This window comes from Bombyx mori, chromosome 25 (genome assembly GCF_030269925.1).
Source record: "Bombyx mori chromosome 25, ASM3026992v2".
Taxonomy (NCBI): Eukaryota; Metazoa; Arthropoda; class Insecta; order Lepidoptera; family Bombycidae; genus Bombyx; species Bombyx mori.
The window spans coordinates 8,820,093-8,844,564 of NC_085131.1; the positions used below are offsets into that span (position 1 = coordinate 8,820,093).

Genomic DNA, 24,472 nt, shown 5'->3' on the forward strand with positions numbered 1-24,472 from the left:
AATATTATAATTTTACAAGCATCACTTTGGCGGGAACGCTAGGAGAGATGATGTATGAATTGTTTTATTTTATTAATTTAATGTTTCTTCAGGTTTAAATGTGCAATAACGGTGGTTTAGTAACTATTTAATATCTGTGAAAGTGCACAAATGTGGAAAAATGAAACAAAGCTGCTACTCGTAGCTTCTGGGGTTCTTACAAAAAGCTCACAGAATTCAGTCCTATCTCAATTCGTTTCATTTAATTTGACCCAAATTGATTCAAGTTTCAAATTAATCAACTTCATCTCATTACGTTTTATTTTATTTTTCATTACCAGAATATAAGAAAAAATAAGGCTTGACTTAAAAGTATTATTACCAGGCCATCAAAACTTTAAAAAAAAGCTGTAGATTACGCACTCATATTGAGCAATATTTTCATTCAAATTCTGTCGTGATGAGATAGTGTGTTTGTTGAAAAATAATAAAATTTGTTCTCGAAATAATTAAAAATAAAAATATCATTGAAGTAAATTATTCACGATATTGATCGGATTATGTAATTATTTCAGTAAAACATTTTAATTTTCACATCTTTCTGTCTTTTAATAAAATACATTAAAGTTGTATCTACACGATGTATTAAATTTGTTAGTAGTGTTGAAAATTCAAAATGAGTGAGGAAGTGAATTTCGTTGATATCCTAGAGCCGAGAAGGACTGAATCCGACACATTTCGCTACATGACTCGTAGGTGGGACCTTGTAAAAACTATGGCCTTAGATAAAATCTATTCGCCTGAAGATCTTAAAGATTTTGTGGCAAAATCGGTTTATTTAGACAATTTTATAGATGCTGTAAGTAGCTTAAATATAAATAAGATATAACTATTAGCATTAGACTAAGGAGTTAATTTAAATAAAAATAAAAAAAAACAATCCCAATATGATGTATAAAATATTACATGTTTATACATTCACTTCTAAATTGCCATAAAATGATTTTAGGAGAGCACCAGGACAGGTGTTAGCAAAACAGAATTGCACAAAGAAGTATTGAATTACCTTGAAGAAATGGGACTAGATAAAAAATTACATGTCATAAGATGGATGGGTGTCTTCTTCCTTAAAATTTCATTCATGATGAAGATCAAACTATTTGTCAATGAACCAAAAGTGCTCCAGGTGAACCAATAACTCACATTTTTTAATAGTGTCATTACTCATTCTTCTTACTGTCAATAAAAAGAAAAATTCAGGAAATACAATCTCTACCTTTGCATTTTACCAAAATGTATAGGATCCACCCTGATTCTATACAGGCAAACCATTCTGTAAATCAACAATTCCAGCTGTACTTAATTTGTATATATTTTTTTTAAATAGCCTTGTGTATGATTCCTGACGGCAAAGTTAGTCGACAAGCCACTTCTCTTCTTTTAAAAACTCCCATACACAGCTCTCTTACACTCTCTCTCTTCGGCTCTTTAACAATACAAGCAGTGCGATTATGGAAATCTCTCCCTCAACCTATGCGTGCTAGTTCCTCTCTAGAAGTTTTTATGAGTCAAATGAAGAAACATTTCCTGTCACTTTAATTGTATTTAAGTTATTGTTTTATGTATGTTTATTTATATGTATTTTTCATTTTATATTAGATTTGTTTTTTTAAAGCTTAGTTTAAAAATCATGCTTTAATAGCTTTTATATTGTACACTATTCCCCTCTTATACATCGTATTTCACTCTGCTAATGGTTTGCTGGAAGAAAACTCATGAATGAGTTAAGCTCGCCTTTGTACATAGTATTTAGACATTCTTTAAATCTGTTTTTATTGTATTTTCTTTGTGTGTACAATAAGTATAAATATATGTATTTGATTAAATAATTGGACTTGATCTAATAGTAGTACAACTGTATTTGATATAAGTTTTCTTTTATTATTTTAAATTTAATGTCTAAGATGTATGTGTATAAATCAACTTTTGAGGCACCGCAGTGGTATAAATTACGAGAGGTAATGTGTGAGGGGGCTTATGAAATAAATGCATAAAACTACTAAATGATACAAAAGCTACTTTCTGATTGACATACATGAATAGGTAATATTGTGATCCACTAGGTGTTAAAAAGCTATAGAGCCCAGTGACAATAGAGATACTATTGCTCAGATTGAAATGAATTTGAAAATCCAATAGTAAGTGAATAAATCTACTTTGCCCTTCAAATTACTATGCAACAAGCAACAGGCAAGACAGTTTTACCAACCTATCGAAACTCTCAACATGTACCTTTAAGCTAGATTGGGCTTAAGTTAAAAACAATCGACAGCAAAATAGTATTTTTATAAAAGGTTTTCTTCGCAGCTAAAATTGACAATGGGAAGAAATCCTGTGTTGTTTCTTCCAACACATCGCAGTTATGCAGACTTTTGTCTTATGACCTATCTGTGTTGTCATTACGATATTGACTTTCCTGCTGTTGCTGCCGGAATGGGTAAGCCTATCTTTACTATTGCTATTTTACCAGATTTTACAGCTAGCATGTACAGCTTGATGGTTTGCACGGAACTATTTTTTATAAAGAACAATAAACAGGCAACACTTGTGAATTCACTACTCACTGTCTACATTTAATAATACAATTATAAATAAATAATGCGATTGATTATTGACATTATTTGATTGATCAATAAGCTAGCTATATTGTCTAACATTTTTTTATGGATATTTAAAAGTTCTGGTTGTTTTCAGATTTTTACTCAATGGCCATTGTGGGGCGACGTATGCGTGAAACGGGCGCTTTCTATATCAGGCGAACTTTAGTGGGTTCACCTCTGTATGCGGCAACATTGAGAGAGTATGTACGGACTGTAGTAGCCAAGTACTCATCTCCCATTGAATTCTTCCTAGAAGGCACAAGAAGCCGGAGCAATAAGAGCTTACCTCCAAAATACGGTAAATATTTAATTTCTTTATTTTATTGGTTAGGGAGCGAGATCCCAGTCAACCTAGTGTAATTAGCAAAGCCGATAGACATCAAAAACTTAATGCCGCCAAATCACCTTCAGACATAAGTTCTAAGTCTCAGTTTTAGTGTACAAGTGTTAGAGTGCCACTCTTCAAACCGAAATGCATTACTGCTATATGGCTGATATAGACGGAGCAGTGGTACCTACCCGTACCGAGAAGCTCCACAAGTAATTAATTAATCTTCTTTTTCATTGTGACAATTATGGGAATAAAAGTGATATTGTAAAATAGTAGCCTCACAGATTCTGGAATGTTTCATGAATGAATGTTTGAAGAATGAAAATTTTCTAAGCAATAAACCAGACAATTTGATGTATAGTAACCGGCAAACATCTTGAGCAAATGACCTTGACTGCGCAGAACCGAATTTTAGGTCACTTTGGTGGTGAGGGTGAGGCGCGACGGCAGGGGAAATCGTATCGAGCGCTTTATTGGTAGATCAGTCGAACCTTGCGTCACGCACCGCGCCCTCATTCCGCTTGCTCCCAAAAGTACGCTTGCGTACAGTGGAAAGTTATTATATTATTAAAGTCTATCGTTATTAATCGTTAAGTTATTTGTTATAATTATATTACTTGTGGACTTTGTTGCCATTGCTATTTGTTGAGTGTTTGTTGATTTTTTATAAAACATACACTATGCCGCGACAAACCTGTGTAGTATTCAAAAGAAAGGGTAGAAAAATTGTGTACGACGTATATTGCTTCATTATAAAACAGGGGAAGAATGATATGGAAAAATTAAAACAGACTTCGGAAGTAATAAAACCATCAGTGAGGACTGTTAGGTGCATTATTAAGGAAGCTAAAGGCTCTGGCTTGCTCGCCGTGTTTCGGACTCCGGGTAAGAAAAGATCAGGGAAGAAGAAAGTTACCGGAATGGATAATTTCGTTCTGTAATAAAAAGATGTAATCATAATAACTACATAACAAGCAGCGAAACTCCGTACCGTAGAAAGGCTTCGAAAATTTTAAAGAAGATATAAATTTTAATGGCTCGGAATGAAGCTTACGACGTATTATGAAAGAGCTAGGCTTTAGATGAAAAAAAAGAACAGAAAATAATCGGAAGCTGGTAATTGAAAAAAGTAACATTCGATCACTACGAATCGAATATCTTCAAAAAATAATTAATTATAGACAAAAAAGAAGACCGAATCGACCGAGTTGTAAACTACACCGATGAGCCCTATGTCGAGTAATCACGATGATAGCGACTCGGGTGATGAAAACAGTGATGATGATGATGGTCAAGATTATGATAACGAAAAAAAAATATACAAATACCAGCTTCGCTTCAACTGAACCAAGACCTGGCAACAGCTCTAGTTTTGACTTAATAGAAGGAATATCTATTTTACCCCAAGATTAAATTATTACAATTATTAACCTACATTTTTTGTTGATGTTCTAATAAATATATAAAAAAATACATATGTTGATTTTAATAATTTAATTGCATTATGACGCAGAATAAATAATGTTTTTGCACGTGAGTGTACCATGCGCAAACTTACCCCCACTACGTCAACAAATGCTCAAGAAGTTTGCCGGCTATTATACATATATTTTTTGCTAATCGTTAAATGCTGATGACGCATTCCAAATATATTTAAAGACCTTTATTAGGTGTACTTTTGACCTCAAAGATTCATCCTCTAAACAAGGGACACAAGGGAGCATGACCATTGATCTTTCAAGCCTTTAATGCTTACATAATCAATTAAAAGCTATATAAAAACGAATGCGATTTACTGAGAAGTAATTTATCTAAATAAAGTTTGTATACTGCTTAGTATAAACTTATTTGCTAACACCGGTACAAACAGATAAGACCTTCACAACCCAGTGTTATTTGTACAGAAAAGATAATGTATTGTGCACTTTGAATTTTTATCATTACATAGTTACCAGCCACCTTGACAATAAAGTACAAAGGTTATCTCATTATATACCATAAGGAATGCCGAACTGCCTTCCGGCTGAACAGACCTAAACTCCCTGGGATTACAGACTTGAAAATTTGATGGCTGATTACTTATGTTGTATGAAGCACACAAGTTTCATATATCTCTGTATAGAAGTAAAACGTACATGTAATACGACGTTTTTATTATTATTTTTACCTATAATTGGATGAATCGGAGTTCGAATTTTATGAGAATTATAATCTCTCTGTTTATCTTCTTTGTATTTCTCAATAAATTGTCTGATTGTGATTAAAGATTTGTACAGTTCCTGTCGCCTCTGCATGGAAGGTATTATGTAAGAATTGCCCGTGTGTACTTTCGAAAAAAAATCGAGATTTCTCATACGATTTCTCTTACTGGTGGTAGAACCTCTTGTGAGTCCGCACGGGTAGGTACCACCACCTCGCCTATTTCTGCCGTGAAGCAGTAATGCGTTTCGGTTTGAATGGTGGGGCAGCTGTTGTAACTATACTGAGACCTGAGAACTTATGTCTCAGGGTGGGTGGCGCATTTGCGTTGTAGATGTCTATGGGCTCCAGTGAACACTTAACTGTGAGCTCGTCCATCCATCTAAGCAATAAAAAAATACGTTAGTGGTAATTACTAATTATTATTAGTTAAATAATATAATTTAAAGATGTTGTTATTTTGTCTCGCAGGTATGCTTTCGATGAGCCTGATGCCGTACTTCGCTAGAGAAGTTAGCGACATTACCATAGTGCCCGTGAACATCAGCTACGACAGGCTCATGGAGCAGGGACTGTTCGCGTACGAACATCTCGGCGTGCCTAAACCCAAGGAATCCACTGGAGTATGTTAATTTACAATTTTATTGGATCCACCAAAAATGTTGAAGTCATCGTGGCCTAAAGGATAAGACGTCCGGTGTATTCGTATGTAGCGATGCATCGGTGTTCGAATCCCGCTGGCGTGTACCAATTTTTCTAATGATATACGTACTTAACAAATGTTCACGATTGACTTTTACGGTGAAGGAATAACATCGTGTAATAAAAATCAAACCCGCGAAATTATAATTTGCGTAATTACTGGTGGTAGGACCTCTTGTGAGTCCGCGCGGGTAGGTACCACCGCCCTGCCTATTCCTACCGTGAAACAGTAATGCGTTTCGGTTTGAAGGGTGGGGCAGCCGTTGTAACTATACTAAGACCATGGAACTCATATCTCAAGATGGGTGGCGGCATTTACGTTGTAGATGTCTATGGGATTCGGTAACCACTTAACACCAGGTGGGCCGAGAGCTCGTCTACCCATCTAAGCAATAAAAAAATGTTTATCGTTCAATGGGAAGACGGGTGAAAGCACCATTTGATGTTAAGTAATTAGTTACTGAACTATTGCAGTGTGAAAAAAAGAAAAACTACTTTTACGGCTCAATTCCCTGTTTTTTATTGTAACTTTAATAGTAAAGTGTTTGACGTCGGAAATAATATAATGATACTAAAACGTACACCTATTCCACTCGTCAGATCGGAATCTTTGAATGTTTTACGGCAGAAAAAGTATTCTTTTGCGGACCCATGCCGGCTTACATTCCTTACATAATTTTTGTGAATTTTGATTTTTAATTCACATTGTTCTTCCTTCATCGGTGAAAGTCGAAGAGAACATCCTCATTTTTTATTTGAAATTGTCTGGCCAGATGCTAGTTGTTTGTTAATAACAATTGTTTGTTAATGATGGATCTTTTAAGCTCTTCAAGAACCGATAATCGTTCTCTTCGAACTGGTCGATTACGCTAACCCATATATACTTACCATATATTTACTGGTGGTAGGACCTCTTGTGAGTCCGCACGGGTAGATACCACCACCCTGCCTATTTCTACCGTGAAGCAGTAATGCGTTTCGATTTGAAGGGTGGAGCAGCCGTCGTAATTTTACTAAGACCTTAGAACTTGTATTTCAAGGTGTGTGGCGCATTTACGTCGTAGATGTCTATCGGCTCAAGTAACTACATAACACCAGGTGGGCTGTGAGCTCGTCCACCCATCAAAGCAATAAATAAAAAATATGCAACCCACTGAGTTTGTCGCCGGATTTTCAGTGTGTCGCGATTCCAATCCGTTGGTAGATTTTGCGAAGCACTGCTCTTGGTTATCAAATTCTCTCAGGTGGAGCTCGTGAGCTCACCTACCCGTCCGCGAGAATAGCCCATTAGGATACCAGCGAATAGATAGGGGAAACAATAATGATGGATTGTCAGTGCGCTATGATTCTGAGTCTATATGACGTCACCACATAACACGACCGTGCTATGTTCTGACGCTATTTACTCGCAAATAGCCATATAATGTTAAGTGTCGTTTATAAACGGTAATGTGCGAAAATGTATTGTATTTAACAAATGTTATGCAAGTATCTATATATTAATACGTGAAGCAAAAATTTTGTACCCCTTTTTACGAAAATTGCGCGGACGGAGGCGTATGAAATTTCTCACACTTATAGAGAATATAGAGAAGGAGTGTACAATACTAATTTTTAAAAATAATTCATAAAAGATATTTAAATCAATAAAGAAAACATTACTCAACTACCATATATTTGACACAACACATACATAAAAATATACTATTTGCTTACTGTCAATTGGGAAACTTTTTTTATTGTTTAAAGTCTGTGGTCGTATTGAAAATAGATTAATATTGTTTGTCTTTAATATTATTGATCTATAGCGCAGTTTTGGCGAATACTGTGAATATATTATCGAATTATAATAGCGTTTGACAATAGAACCATAACAATGTTTAAACTTATAATTTCAATTAATTATAGTCGAATTTCGACTACTGCGGGGCCACTAGTTTTGATTAATTTGAGTAACACAATATGTGCAAACAAGTTTCATACGTTGTTTGTTAAGAATGCAAATACATAAATCAAACGTAATAATTTACGATCTCTACGGACAGGCGAATAATTTAATAGTGTTAATAATAATAACACTACTTCTTATTTCATACACGGTCACTTGACCCCAAACTAGGATTCCGAGGACTAAGGAAATCAGAGAATGATATACATACTTATATGCACAATACGTTTTAAATAAATACATATAAAGACATTAAACATCTAGACAAAGAGAACAAATCTGTTTATCATACAAATTTTTGTTCGATCTCAAAAACCTCGGCCCGGCAGTCAGGGATGCCAATTGCATCACCGAATCAAAAATATACGCTTCACCTGTTTGAGAATGGTCACCATCAATTATCAATATCAGTCAGTCAATACAGCCAAGTCGCGGCTTCCAAATCAATGCAGCAATTAATAGCTAACTCTTCATGTAGGAAGTGCTTATTTATTCGTTCAAATAATTTTTTTGTCGCGACAAGATAATACGGACAGGCGAATAATTTAATAGTGTTAATAATAACACTACTTCTTATTTCATACACGGTCACTTGACCCCAAACTAGGATTCCGAGGTCTAAGGAAATCAGAGAATGATATTCATACTTATATACACAATACGTTTTAAATAAATATATATAAAGACATTAAACACCCAGACAAAAAGAAAAAATTTTTGTTCGATCTGAAAATCGAACAGACAGGGATGCCAATTGCATCACTGAATCAAAAATATACGCTCCACCTGTTTGAGAATGGTCACTTGGTCAATTATCAATATCAGTCAGTCAATACAGCCAAGTCGCGGCTTCCAAATCAATGCAGTAATTAATAGCTAACTCTTCAATATTAGAAGTGCCTGTGAATTTTTTTAAATAGTTTTTTTGTGTCGCGACAAAATAATATATCCTTTTACGTATGTACAAGAAATTTCGATGATGCGTATGTTCAATCATTTATCACTTATACGTGAAGGTTCTATGTCTTATAAGAAAACTTAATTAGCAATTACGCTCACATTAATTATTTTACTTATAATTTATTTCATACGTAAACGTAATAGAAACGTGGGATTTATGAATAATCGAAATGCACTACCTGTTTTGTTAAGATAATAATATAATACAATTTTAAACATATTAATAAATAATATAACTTATATTATTTTTATAATATAAATAAATAAATAAAAAACAACTTCTTCATACTTGTTCTGAAAATGTATCGTACGTTTTAATTCCGTGTATATCATAGCTAACTTCGTTGAAAGATTCAAAAAATTATTTAAGTAAGTAAGTAAGAGATTGCCGGACTGTAGTTTTCACTAGAGTCGGTGGGGTGATTGTATCGGAATATAAATATAATCGCACTATATCAATTGTCGGGCCTAAGCTTTCGGTTTCTGTCGGTATTGAATTTAATAACAAGAAAAAGGCCACAATTACGTTCCATTAATATCAATTTCGGCTCATGTCATCATTCTCCTGCCTTTCTCCCAGTCACTTGAGGTCGGCGCAACATGTTTTCTCCTTCCATACTCCTCTATCATATACAATTTCTTCGCTCACTCCCCTCTTAAAAATAATATCGTCTTTCACGCAATCCATCCATTTCTTCTTAGGTCTTCGTCTTCCTCCATAGCCTTCCACATGTATAGTTAACACTCTCTTGCCAACCTCATTGTCATTTCGACTCTTCACATGTCCATACCATCCCAAACGCGCACTTCTCAACTTCTCTGTCACGGGTGCCACTTTCAAACTTCCTCTAACATATTCATTCTGTATTTTGTCCATTCTCGTTACTCCACACATCCATCGCAACATTCGCATCTCTGCTGTATGCAATCGACTTTCATCCGCCACTTTAGCTGTCCAACAAGCTGATCCATACAAGACGGCAGGCCTTATTAAGGTCTTATATATCTTCCCTTTTAGGGGAGCAGAAACGTCTGAGTCAATCTAGGCTCATGTGTACTACTCAAATTGTCATATAGCATATTATTTTCTTCGGGTTATATTAAAACTACGGCTTATATTATTTCCGACATTTCGACATTGTATGAGATTAAACCGTCAGGCCACTTGATTATCTCGCTGGATCTTCTCAGTGGATCGCGATTTCGATCTGGTGGTAGATTCAGCGAAGCACTGCTCTTGCTAAGGCTAGTGTTAACAAATTCTCTCAGGTTGAGCCCGGAAGCTCACCTACCCGTCTGGGCGTAACTGAAATAGCCTCTTAGACTACAAGCGAATAAAGTGCTTTTAATACTATACTGATGGTAGGACCTCTTCTGAGTCCGCACGGGTAGGTACCACCACCCTACCTATTTCTGCCGTGAAGCAGTAATGCGTTTCGGTTCGAAGGGTGGGGCAGCCGTTGTAACTATACTTAGACCTTAGAACTTATATGTCAAGGTGGGTGACGGCATTTACGTTGTAGATGTCTATGGGCTCCGGTAACCACTTAACACCAGGTGAGCTGTGAGCTCGTCCATACATCTATGCAATAAACCAAAAAAAAATTATGTCGAACTCTCATGGTTTATTACAAATACATGTTTTTGAAAAACCAAAAAAAACTTATAGGGTCTCTTGAAATCACTACGCAGCCTGAACGATCACTTCGGCAACATATACATCAACCTCGGCTCGCCGCTGTCCCTAAGAGGGTACTTGCAAGACGAATCGAGAGCCACCGAGGAAATAATGAAACCGAACGATCTCCAGCAAATTACGCCGGAACAATTCAGGCAGGTGCAGGACGTGGCGGAGCACGTGATAAGCCTGCAGCAACAGAGCACGGCGGTCACGATAACCAATCTAGTAGCTATAGTGCTCATGCAGAGCCTGGTGCGAGACGAGCCCCTGTCTCTCGATGGAGTCGTCGTTGAAGTGGTCTGGGTGGTCGGAGTGTTAGGAAAGCTGGGCGCTTCAGTGTTCGAGAATGACGTCAAAGGCAGCGTCGACAGGATCCTCGTGGTCCACAACAAGCTGCTGCGTGTCGATTCAAAACGAAAATTGAGACTGTTGTCGGAGACTTTGATGAACATGTCCAGTGAGGTCAAGAAAAAAATTAAAGGTACGTCCATATTTTTTTTATCGCTCTTGTAAGCAGCTTGTGCTCAGTGGCGAACAATTGGAGAGGCCTATGTCCAGCAGTGGACTGCTATAGGCTGATGATGATGACGATGAAGCAGATGAACTTACGGCCCACCTGATAGTGAGTGGCTACCGTCGTTCATGGACGTCATCAGCAATGCCAAGGACCGAGCCAAGCCGCTACCTACCGTAATTAAATTAATGAAATTATTTTAAGTAATTAAATTACTACTACTGCTACTGAGCTGGCGCTATGACCCCGAAGTGGGTCTTGGCCTCCGACAATAAACTTTGCCATTCATCCCGGCGCTGCGCAACACCTTACCAGTCCGACACTTGGAGCTCCCGTAAATCTCCTTCCACAGCGTCACACCAGCGGTACTTGGGCCTCCCTACGGGGCGGCGTCCCTCCGGTACACCCGTGTACACCCGTTTCACAGCCCGATCCTGCTCCATACGTACTACATGTTCGAGCCATCCGAGCCTCCGTGCCTTCATCTCCCCCAGAATATTTGGCTCACCAAAAAGCCTCTCCACATCCTTATTTTTCCGGACGTGCCAAGAACCGTCTTCTTTCCGAACTGGTCCTAGTATTTTTCTCAATACCTTTCGCTCCGTCACGAGAAGTTTTGCCTCTTCTTTCTGTGTGAGCGTCCATGCTTCGCATCCATACAATAGGATCGGTCTGACTAGAGTCTTGTATATCCGAATCTTGGTGCGCCTGCTTAGTAGCTTCGAAGAGAGAACCGGGTGTAGGGCTGCACTGCATCGTAGGGTATTTTGTATACGAATTTCGATTTCATCTTCCCTGTCATTGGTGTCTGTTACAGTGCAGCCAAGGTACCGGAATTTAGCCACTCCTTTGAACCTCGTATTTCCCACCACTAGGTCTTCTCGCTTCCGTCTTACGTTTTTATATCGACGCATGTGAAGATATTCTGTCTTCTCGTGGCTCACGCGAAGGCCAATCCGAGAAGCTTCTTGTTGGAGGCAGTTGAGTGCGTCTATAACGTGCTGCTTTCTTCCTCCAAGTAGAGTGAGGTCATCGGCATATCCTATCACCCTATGCTGTCCGTTGAGCCACACTCCGCCACTAAGTGTGTTCACTTTCCGTATGGCGTGTTCCAGTGCCAGGTTGAACAGCATTGGTGACAGAGCGTCCCCCTGCCTGAGTCCAGTCACAACGTCAAACTCATCAGTGAGAGAAGCGCCAACTTGTACCGTCATTCTACTTTCCATAGTAGCAACCTCCACCATTCTCACAAGTTTCTGTGGGATTTTAAAGCGCGTGAGGATTCTATATAGAGTCGGTCTATCTATGCTGTCGTAGGCCTTAGCAAAATCAACAAAGAGCGAATGAATACTTTGTGCATACTCCCATCTTTTCTCCATTAACTGTTTCAGAGTAAAGATTTGGTCGACTGTACTACGATTACGTCTGAAGCCGCACTGATAATCCCCAATGATTTTGTCTGAATACGGCTCTAACCTGCTTAGTAAAACGTATGACAGTATTTTGTACGCTGTAGGTAGTAAAGCAATTCCTCTGTAGTTACTGCATTTCTTCCGGCTGCCTTTTTTGTGTATGGGGCAGATGACCCCCGAATACCACTGGACAGGTTGTTGTTCAGATTCCCATATCATTTTAATAAGATTGTAGAATCTGGACTGCAAGGCTTCTCCGCCGTATTTCCACAGTTCAGATGGTAGGTTGTCAATACCTGGCGCTTTGTTGTTCTTAAGCCTCATAATAGCGTTTTTTATTTCTTCGAAGTTCAGTGGCTCCACTTCTTCTTCCTCCGCAGGATCTTGGGGGTTGTCATCTAAATCTTCCGTCGGTGGAGGGCAATTCAGAAGGTTTTGAAAGTACTGACGCCATATTACACTGATCTCACGAATGTTAGTCACAAGATTTCCGTCTTCGTCTTCAAGAAATTGTGCGATTGGTTGGTATGCCTTCTTTACCGATCTTATTTCCTGGTAGAATTTTCGAGCCTCATTCGTTCTTATCAGGTTTTCCATATTCTTCATGATGTCATTCATGTGCTCTCGCTTGGCTGTTCTTATAACTTGTCTGGTTTTTCTTTGAGCTTCCATATACTCATCTTTCCACTTACTATCTTGCTCTGCCTGTATTTTTAGCTTTCTTCTTTCTTCTATCATCTTGGTGCATTCATCTGTCCACCATTTCCTATTATTACGCTTTTTTCGCTTCCCTAAAGTTTTCAATGCAATATCCCTAACTGTGTTGCTAATAAGTTTCCATTCTTCATCAATACTATCCGAAACTTCCAAAGTATCAAATCTATTGAGTAGTTCAATCTGAAAAGATTTACACTTTTCTTTATCTTTAAGGTTTTTTAGCTCTATTGTTTCGTTTTGTGTTCTGGATTCTTTTCTACATGTTTGAATTCTTGCTCTAATTTTGATTCCTAGCATATAGTGGTCACTGTCACAGTCAGCTCCTCTGAAACTCCTCACGTCTATTATGCAGTTTTTATGCCTATTGTCAACGAGGACATGATCTATTTGGTTAGTAGTGACGCCGTCAGCGGATTTCCAGGTATCTTTATAAATGACTTTATGCGGAAACATAGTGCTTTTCACAACCAAGGATTTGGAAGATGCAAAGCTTATCATCCTTACACCATTATCATTTGATTGGTCGTGCTTGCTATATTTTCCAATAGTTGGTATAAAAATGTCTTCCTTCCCGACCTGTGCGTTAAAGTCTCCTAAAATAATCTTGACATCATACTCTGGTACTTGATCGATCACCGCTTCAAGATCTTCATAAAAGCTGTCTTTGTTTTCCTCTTTGGCCAGTTCTGTTGGGGCATAGGCGTTAATAAGTGTGAAGTTCGCAAATTTACCCTTCAGCCGTAGGATACTCAGCCTTTCAGAAATAGCGTCAAATCTTATCACGCTCGCAATATATCTCCCGTCAACCATGAATCCTGTTCCATATTGGTGCTTGCCCTGAGAATTTCCACTGTAAAACAGCACGTGACCACTATCCATTAGACACTCCCCTGAGCCTGGCCATCTGACTTCCTGAAGGGCGGCTATACAGATGTTATATCTTCGTAGTTCCCTAGTCACGGCGTACAGGGCTCCAGGTCTATACAGACTACGGACATTCCATGAAGCAAATCGGTTTTCCGTTATTCCGTGCCTTGGGTCGTCGTTTATGGGATCGGATCGTTTCTGTTTTCTTGTCGGTTTCGTAACAAAAGTTTTTTTACATGAAGGGGTTGTCAGCCCCTTTCATAACCCCCGAAATGCAGGAGGACCACACCCTACTTTGGTCAGCGAGCCCATCGACTTAGCCGGCAGCTAGCTAGGCTGAGTACAGCCGGTATCGGTAGTAACCGACCACTCCCCCATCCGCCACCCGGGGGACGCTCCCTATACGCCGTGAGGGCCAGCGCAGGGAGTAAAGTAATTAAATTAATGAAATATTTTAATTTAGTGAGGCACCACGCACAGTCTATCAATAATCCATTGTTGTATCACAGATAGGTGACTTGCAGTATGCTTATCAGCTCCAGCCAGTTTGGCGGCTCGTTTGTGATCTATTGACATTGATAATGACATTATTTCGCGGATATGTTTAAGATCGCTCATTGTACTGCTGGTAACGTGTTAGGTAGTAAAATAATTGAAGAGTTCGAATTTAGTTGAATAGGCATGCTCAGTTAAATATTTACCTCAATCGTACCATCATCAACACAGCAGCATCAAATAACAATTGGTTCAAGGATAAGGAAGTTATGTATTTTAATTTAAACTATAAATAGAGCGCAGTAAAATTTTTTTTAGCAACATTATAATACAACTAGCCGTACTCGCCCGCTTCGCTGGGCATTTAAAATTAACATTATTATTTATTGTCATTATTATTAGGGAGTCCAACGCTCATATAAATATTAGCCTATCCATTAAGCACATGTATTTTCTACATGGATACCAAGTTTCAAGTCAATCGAATGCATGGTTCAGTAGTTATAACGGAACATTCGTAAAAACCACTGTAGATTTATATATTAGTATAGATACACAGGCTGTCAAAACAATTCTAGCGTCACGATTTCAACTTTCCACCTTTAGCGTTTTAAATTGCGACTAACCTTGGCAGTTATTATCGTGATAAAATTGAAAATAATTTATCTAAAATTAATACAGTTGTCACGGACACAGACTTCTTTTTTTTTTGTTTTTTTTTTTATTTATGTATGAATTATATCTCTAAATCCGTTGTCTGTTTATGTTAGAGAAACATTTTATTGTTCCGAAAAAAATTGTAAAAAGATGTAATGGCCAAAGAAAACAGGCATGCCGTGGCGTTGTTTTAAAGGAATTAAGTAGTCAATTTCATGTCATACTCCAGACACTTTAAAATCTATGCCAGTAATTCACGAGAACCACACCTTAAAACAGTCGTGGCCTAAAGGATAAAACGCTTGGTGGACTCGTGTCGAGCGATGCAATAGTGCCGGTGTTCGAATCCCGCAGAGTCATCAATTTTTCTAATAAAATACGTACTTAACACGTTATCACTAATGGCTTTAACAATCAATGAATTACGGCGTATATTAAAAATCAAACTCTATATTTATGTTTGCTTGTGGTAAGAGTATGTATTTTAAGCCTTCACGTACAGGTTCCGGACCGCCATTCCGTCTTATTTCACCCGCGAAGTACTTAAGCGCAATGGCCACTTTCTATGTCGAGACCACGAGTCTATGCACTGTACAAAAACGACTCGAACAAAACCCATCCTTATTCGACTTTAAAAATGAATAATCGGCATATTCGGCGAAATGAATAATCATAATACATATTAGATAATGTTGTCATAAAATGATAGGTGTTATCAACAGTAGTAAGAAAGTTGATTTTTCTACGATCCCTGTCGATGTACGATAATACACGAACTTCGTGTTAGGCGGTCAGGTATAAGTCGGGCTTATGCAATAGATTAGATTAAATAGTGTGTGTTTATTTAGCCGCTTAATTTTTCAAAACGTGTTTACGCGTTTATATATAATTATTTTTATTTTTTAATGTTTTTTTTTTTTTTTTTTTAACAAGTGACCTCACCTCGCTTCGGAAACATGTAATTTTATTATTGATAGCAGGATTATAGTCCCGCGAGGTTATTGTCGTACCACGGGTTGAAGCTAGTCTAAAAAAAGTAGCCTAAGTTACTTCTTATATCATCAGCTATCAGTGAAAGTTTCGTCAAAATCGGTCCAGCCGTTCCAGAAATTAGCCGGAGCAAACAGACAGGCAGCCAAAAATTGTTAAAAAAAAGTTATTTTGGTGTATGTACCGTATATATATTCATATGCATGTAGTAAAAAGCGGTTATTTCAATATTACAAACAGATACTCCAATTTTATTTATATGTATAGATTACTAATCTTTTGATTTTTGCTTCTACTCAAATAGGACGTTAGAGACAACGTAAACCCGTTTTAATCTGGCAGCTGTTAATAAATAATAATAATAAAACTGATATAACAAGAATTTTGGCAATTTTCCTGTTGAATCAGAAGCTATTATGATGGTCATATTATTATACTCGCAATTAGACAAAAACTCGAGTATTCAACAATAAAATATCAACTTAATTACCTAATTAAAATTACACTGACGGTCGAATTTGTGACAATTCGAATATTCAACAGTTTCCGTGGTCGCGAACGTCTTAGGTGTTATTTATCGACATTTGAATGTCATCCTCTTCAAGCATCGGTCACTGTCCTAGCACAACACTAACCCATAGACATAACCCACTGAGTTACTCGCCGGATTTTTTTCTGTGATCCGATCCGGGGGCAAATTCAGTGGTACATTCAGCGAAGCACTGCTCTTGCTAGGGCTAGTGTTAGCAATTCTCTCTGATTGAGCCTCCTGAGCTCACCTAGCAGCGTAACTTGAATAGTCCCTTAGGCAACCAGCAAATAGGTATGAAAAAAAATTTATAATGTTGTACCGACTACCGTCTAATCTATTTATCTATCTATATATATAAAAATGAATTGCTGTTCGTTAGTCTCGTTAAAACTCTTGAACGGCTGGACCGATTTGGCTAATTTTGGTCTTGAATTATTTGTGGAAGTCCATAGAAGGTTTAAAAGGTAGAGAAATATAAAAATGCTCGGAATTAAATAAAAATAACAATTTTGTTTTCCCTTTTATGTATCCCCGTCGGACGGATTCCTTTTGTTTGTTTTAAGCTTATTTTATACAAAAGATTAGGTATTTTATTTATCGATTGAGGCACTACGAAGTTTTGCGGTTTTTTTTTTTTTTTTTTTTTTTCCTACCTAAGCTGATAGCCCTAGCGGCTATGTCAGCGTAACCCTAACTTTTGTAGGTGAGCTCACGGGGCTCAAACCTGATGACGTTGCTAACACGAACCCTAGCAAGAGCCGTGCTTCGCAGAATCTACCACCGGATCGGAAACGCGACCCACTGAGAAGATCCGGCGAGAAACTCAGTGGGCTGTGTCTGGGAGTTAATTTACTCGTCGAGCCCTTCGTCGCAAGCGACGGGTTCGACGAGAACGGTGACCGGTGCTTGAAGTACCTAGAAGCACCGTTAGTGGATCGGGAGGATCCGAGATGACGTGTTTTGGGCGACGTCGACTGCTTTCCATACTGTCCGCAGGATCGGGAATGTAGTTACCGGCGGCCACGATGAGAGGGTTCTCGTGTCGTGCCGCTTTATCGAAGTGGCGCATTGACGCCGACTGCATATACTTACTGGTGGACTCTAAGTCCAGGTCGTCATGGAGGTCGACGTTCCTGACGAACCACGGGGCTCCGACGGCTATCCTGCAAAAACGGGATTGAATGACTTGGAATGATTTTAAGTGTATGCGGGCCGCGTGAGCGAACACTACACTTGCATAGGTCATGACGGGGCGTATGCAAGTTTTGTAGAGTGTCACCTTATTTCTAAGGGACATTTTACTTCGCCTACATATCATCGGGTAGAGACGTCCTAGAATGAAGGCGGCACGGTCGCGTACCGTCTTGATGTGGGGGCGGAATGTCATCCTACTGTCGAGGGTGACGCCTAAATATTTGACCTTCGGGGCCCACGGTATGGGCTGGTCGAACATCGTGATTGGGCGAACGGCGGGGGCGGGGGTATTGACGCGCCTAGTCGGGAGGGGGATGCTCAGCGTGGTGTTCGGAGGGCGACCCCTTTTGAAGAGCACCGCTGTGCTTTTCGTGGGGTTGATGTCGATGCGCCACTTCCGGAACCACTGTCCCATGGTGGTAGCTGCGGTCTGAAGTCGTCGATAAAGCAACGCCTTCTTCCTACACGAGTAGTAGATGGCGGTGTCATCGGCGAAGAGCGCCAGATGGGTCTCCGGAGACCGGGGTATATCGTTGATATACAAACTGAATAGCAACGGGGAGAGGGCGGAGCCTTGCGGGACTCCGGCTGTGACGTGACGAGGCCGGGAACGCGTTCCCTCGACTCGATATCGGAACGAACGGTTCGACAAGTAGTCTCGTATGATGAGCACGAGTCTGTCTGGCACTCCCATGTTATACAGTTTGTATATCAAACCGTTGTGCCAGACTTTGTCGAACGCCTTCGCTACATCGAAGAAGAGGGCTCCTGTCGGAATGGGTTTTTGCGGTCAGCTAGTTGTAAATATAAGTAAACGCAAAACCTATACAATATGATTATGCGAAAACTCATTTTTTTTATTGACTCATTTTACTAACGTGTCATAATTTTGTAGGACACACTCTGGAAGCCGACACCATGGCCCTGGCCATACCAGTGATACAGCTGCAACTCTACGTCAACCCAGTAATGCACTATCTGTTTCCACCGGCTCTGGTGTACCTCATCGCCTCTAGAGGGGTAGACAGAGGTAAAATGTAATAGTCAAATGTTCATAGGGTCCAGTTTTTGAAGTGAAACTTCTAATGCGACTTCCAACAAGGTTGCGTTAAACGTATAACAGTACCATGGAATAGAAAGAGACAGAGCGAGAGTGAATGCGTGGCACTCGAACGCACGCGCATAGTATACCTCTTACAGACCAGCGCGAGCGTTAGCAACGAGTAAGGTCCAATTTTTTTAATGAAGTATTTAAAAAAAATATGAAAAATATATATAAGATGTCGCATCTCTCATACACAGCATTCTCTATTACAAGAGCAATCTGATTTAAGGATGAAAAATGAAGAAAACCACAATACTACACACATCGCAAAAGAAGTTTCACTTCATTCACGTGCACCAAGTTGCACGCGCACTGTTTAGTTTTATGATACTAGGATGTCTTTTGAGCTCGCACGAGTAGGCACAACCACCCTGTCTATTTCTGCCGCGAAATATTAATGCGTTTCAGTTTCAAGGGTGGGGCAGCCGTTTTACTATAGAACTGAGACTTAGAACTCATGCCTCAGGTTGTGTGGCGGCATTAGTGTCGTTGATGTCCATGGGCTCCGGTTACCACTTAGGTAACACTTAGGTGAGCACGTACATCCATGTAAGCGATAAAATAAGGTTACAGTTTGACTTCTCATTGTAAGTGTTTCGAATGCATTTATGTAATAAGTGTCTTAAGTGACACCCGAGTTGAATTAGTTGATATTGAAACTGAATCTAAGTATGGGATAACTGTTGTTTTCAAAGCGTTTGAGTTCTCGACATAATCTTAAAACTGTGTCTTAACTGTGCCGTCGTAACTATACTATATAACTATACTTGAGACCTTAGAACTTATATCTCAAGGTGGGTGGCGCATTTACGTCGTAGATGTCTATGGGCTCCAGTAACCACTTAACACCAGGTGGGCTGTGAGTTCGTCCACCGATCTAAGCAATAAAAAAAAAAAAAAAAAATGTATGGAAATGGTAGTGCAAGGTAGAGGGAGAAGAGGTCGACCAAAGAAGACATGGAGGAGTGTGTGAATGAGGATATGAGAGAGAAAGGAAAGCAATAAAAAATAAATAACAAAAAAACATCAATAATAACATAATAATGAAGGCTACGCTTGGGTTATTTACAAACCTAAATTTTTCGCAGATATGTTGGTAACAGATTACAATCGCCTCAGGAAACTCTTTCGGAACGAATATTTTTACGTAGAAAAAAATGAAGAAAAGGTATGTTTTTCTTGATACTTTGACTTTCTTAAAACAAAGAAGACGAATTATATATTATGGAGGGTAGAAGTAAAGAGCACCATCTTAGTGTATTAGGTGTCTAATTAAGATGGTGCCACAGTAGCAAGTGGAAAGATTCTAAAAACAATTCCATAAGCTACAACACTTCACTCTGTTTAAAGCTACTATATTCATATCACTTTCTACACTAGGGCTATTTCAGTGAATCTTCTAACAATAACTTGCTGTTTACAGATGGACATTTTTCAACTTACCTCCTATACAAGATTGTACTCTTTACTCTCTCCACCTTTCATAATATATATGGGTATACTGGGTGCTAGGAGGCTAGTGCTTCCGAAAACGAAGACAGACGATAGTACTAATGACACCTTTGATGATAGGACGGAAAAAATTCGATACTGATTAAATGTTTTATTTTTAAAACGTTATATTAGCATTATTTACGCTCTATCATGTTAGTACAGCTAAATGAAACTATAGTTTCATAACAAATACATTGCTTTACTTTAAAAAAAAACCAGCAATGAAACACAAAATCAAAAACAGCTGATGCTCGGGTCAACGAACGCCCGGGCGCGGCGCTGATACCGCGCTCCCCAAATGTTACAACTTTGTAGGTACAAGATTTTCGTTTTCTGAAGCGGTCTCCTCACACCCTGTATATATATACACATAGGTTTGTTGTCTGTAACCACATGGAACAGTATGCGAGCCGTGAGCTCGGTCCGACCCACGCCTTACTGAGTCACACGTAATTATTGTTCTAGATTTTAAAAGAAGCAATAGAGTACTGCACGGCAAACGGCATCCTGATCTTCAACGGGGACAAATACAGTTGCGGGTCGGATGAGAAGTTGCAGAGGTTGTTGAAGTGGTCCGCGTGGCCGGCGCTCACCGTTGCCATTAAATGCGCTGAAATTATGACCGAGGTAAACATTAATTAAACATTGATCATGAAATAATCTATACTAGAGGATCCGCAGTAGTCGAAATTCGACTATAATTAATTGGAATTCTAAGTTTGTACACTATTATGATTGTATTTTCAACGCCAAGACTACACTATAGAAAAATATTTATAAAGACAATATTTAATTTAATCTCAATTTGACCACAGACGTTAAGAACAAAAGTTTGATAATAAATAAATAGTATGTATGCGTGTGTGTGTCAAATACATGGTAGTGTGTGTAATGTTTTCTTTATTGATTTAATGTATCTTTTATGCATTATTTTTAAAAAAATTACCATTGTGCACTTCTTCTCTATATTCTTTATAAGTGTGGAAAATTTCAGTCTCCTCCGTCCGCGCAATTTTCGTAAAAAGGGATACAAAGTTTTTGCTTCACGTATTAATATATAGATATATAAAAATGAATTGCTGTTCGTTAGTCTCGCTAAAACTCGAGAATGGCTGGACCGATTTGGCTAATTTTCGTCTTGAATTATTTGTGGAAGTCCAGAGAAGGTTTAAAAGGTAGATAAATATGAAAATGCTCGGAATTACATAAAAATAACAATTGGTTTCACTTTGATGTGTCCCCCAACAGATATGAGTAGAAGGGTTATTTTGATAATATCCTGAAAAGCACCCCACGCTTTATTTACAATAAAATATTTTTTCCTTACACTATGTATTTTTAATTCAAATTTATTAAAATTTATTTTCTATTTTTTAGTTGGATTTTCTATAAAAGCATAATTTGTTAGTTTTTTTAAAGTATTGTTAATTTTTTGACGAGTTCTTTAAAAGCTTGTTCAGGCTTCTGAATTACCTGGCAAGGCCAGTCTCCACTCACTAGTGAGTCGTATAATTGTCTGCTTCATAATTGAAAACATTGACAGTTATAGATTTATTTGATATTTTTTTCTAACGCTATATTTGTTTTTTTTTTATCCTCCAGCAAACGACCTGCACACAAAAAGTAGCGCTGAAGCTGATACAGCAGCGGGTCGAGTCCCAGCGCTGCCACCCGTACTGCCTCAGTCTGGAGGCCGCGGCCGGCTGTCTGCGCGGGCTGCTCACGGTCGGAGCGCTGCACAGACAAAAGTGAGCCCTTTTTTATTGTTTAGATGGGTGGCCCACAGCCCACCTGGTGTTCAGTGGGTACTGGAGCCCATAGACATTTACAACGTAAATGCCGCCACCTACATTGAGATATAAGTGCTAAGGTCTCAAGTATAGTTACAACGGTTGCCACACCCTTCAAACCGAAACGCATTAGTGCTAAACGGCAGAATTAGGCAGGGTGGTGGTACATACCCGTGCGGACTCTCAAGAGACTAACTATACTGAGATCTTAGAACTTATATCTCAAAATGGGTGGCGGCATTTACGTTGTAGATGTCTATGGGCTCCAGTAACCACTTAACACCAGGTGGGCTGTGAGCTGGTCCACCCATCTAAGCCATAAAATAAATTAAGACGAGTTTCGAAGACTCGTTATTTATTTGATGAGTAAGATGCCTGCTGTCGAGTAAATAAATATTAAACAACCGGCAACAATACTAATGATCATCCGATACTAAAGTAAAATCCACTGAACTATGAGAACCAGAGACTTGTTTGTATACATACTTTTAAAAAATATATATTTATATTTATATTCTTTTTAGGTTTCTTTTTATGTGTAAAAACGTATAATTTGAAAATATACTTACCGGTCTTCGATTTTTATAAGTAAATTTGTACCTAACACAACCTCATCGGCGAATGAGCCCGCAGGTAACTACTATAGCTTCCTTCATTTGTTCTTTTTCAGAGATGCAGACGAAACGTACACCGTGGTGCCGGACAAAATGAACGAGTACCACGGCCTTTTAAGTTTAGTCACTCCGAGTTTTAACGTGGACTGGAGCAGAAACAACACTGTGATATTAGACCAGAGAACCTCGTCTAGACTGTGAAGTATTCAAGTTTCACTTTGCCGATATTCGCGATTCTTTGTAATCGTTTACACTGGTGGTAGGACCTCTTGTGAGTCCGCACGGGTAGGTACCACCACCCCGCCTATTTCTGCCGTGAAGCAGTAATGCGTTTCGGTTTGAAGGGTGGGGTAGCCGCTGTAACTATACTGAGACTTTAGAACTCATATCTCAAGGTGGGTGGCGCATTTACATTGTAGATGTCTATGGGCTCCAGTAACCACTTAACACCAGGTGGGCTGTGAGCTCGTCCACCCATCTAAGCAATAAAAAAAAAATAAAAAAAAATCAAACGTTTGTGAATATCGTTAAAAAACGAAAAATCGCGACTTCAAATCAATCATCCACAAACAAATCTTGTCATCCATTTTATTTTTTACCATATAAATAAAATAATTAAGTTGTCATGGCCTAAAGGGACACTCATTAGACTAGCATAATTTTTTTTCAATTACAAATCTGTATTTATTGTTTGAAAGTAGATTAATGGATTAATGGTTTCTTTAGTCTATTTCGGTATTTGGAAACAGTATGTCAGTAAAATATATTTAGGTTAGTTGATTGTTTAACAATGAAATTTGACAATCGTGAATGCAAACAATTTTAAAAATTGCAAGTTATGTGACTAATTCACAAAATTCTAATTGCTACCACAAAAACCAATCAATTTATTCAGTACTTATACGGTACAGTAATACTATTTGCAGTGTTATTAAAAATCTAGTCCAGCCTCCAGGGTTATTGACTAAAAAAATATATTAATATAGTAAATAACATAATAATGATATTTTACTTTTACTCCTTAATTATAGTTTTTAAGTACCTGCTTAAAATCGTGTGATCCGCTTGCCATTGAGAGTTGTTGCCAGATGAAACGAAAGTCAAAGAAACAAGTGTTAAACATTTATTAGTTTGTTAATGCTTTCACTTTGCAATCAGTATTCTTTGTTTGAACATGTACAAAGTGTTTTTAGTATCGTTATTTGCAATACATTCCACTAATTAATGTTTTCTTCAATCTTTAGGTTGAGTAACTTAATAACAAATATAAAAGAATGCATTAAAATGCGATGCTCATGTTATTATGTACCTAAATAACGTACGTCAATTCAAATGAAAATAATAAGATACGTTTTTCAAATTTGCTTGTTTTTGTTAATTGTTTTTTGTTGTTATAACATCAGTATTGTAAATAGTATTTTTATTTGTAAATATTTAAAACGATGAATTTAATTCGTGTTGATTTATGTTCACCAGTAATTAATTTAAGGGTTTCGTTAATGGTTTTAATACTGAATAAAATGATTATAAAAATGTGTCCGACTATTATTTTATCCGTGTTCTAGTGCAGAATGTCGATACATTAAATTATTATTTTTTGTTTTTTTTAATTATTTAAAGAATATTCAAGA

At 38.1% G+C, this 24,472-nt stretch overlaps 1 protein-coding gene across 1 annotated transcript; it reads left to right on the forward strand.

Moving 5' to 3' along the window:
* Positions 1-352: 352 nt before the first annotated feature.
* On the forward strand, positions 353-24,376 carry LOC101744539 (dihydroxyacetone phosphate acyltransferase). The gene is made up of 11 exons (XM_004921778.5): positions 353-838; positions 989-1,165; positions 2,347-2,476; positions 2,734-2,937; positions 5,641-5,792; positions 10,449-10,941; positions 18,734-18,868; positions 20,032-20,111; positions 20,903-21,064; positions 22,040-22,185; positions 22,898-24,376. The coding sequence occupies exons 1-11, from the start codon at positions 656-658 to the stop codon at positions 23,040-23,042; spliced, it is 2,007 nt and encodes a 668-aa protein (XP_004921835.2). The 5' UTR covers positions 353-655; the 3' UTR covers positions 23,043-24,376.
* The last annotated feature ends 96 nt before the right edge of the window (positions 24,377-24,472 follow it).

Excerpts from the sequence above, each read along its gene's own strand:
- LOC101744539 (XM_004921778.5), top strand. The coding sequence starts at position 656 with ATGAGTGAGGAAGTGAATTTCGTTGATATCCTAGAGCCGAGAAGGACT. Across the intron at positions 5,793-10,448 it reads AACCCAAGGAATCCACTGGA|GGTCTCTTGAAATCACTACG; the intron begins GTATGTTAATTT and ends AAAAACTTATAG. Across the intron at positions 22,186-22,897 it reads GGAGCGCTGCACAGACAAAA|AGATGCAGACGAAACGTACA; the intron begins GTGAGCCCTTTT and ends GTTCTTTTTCAG.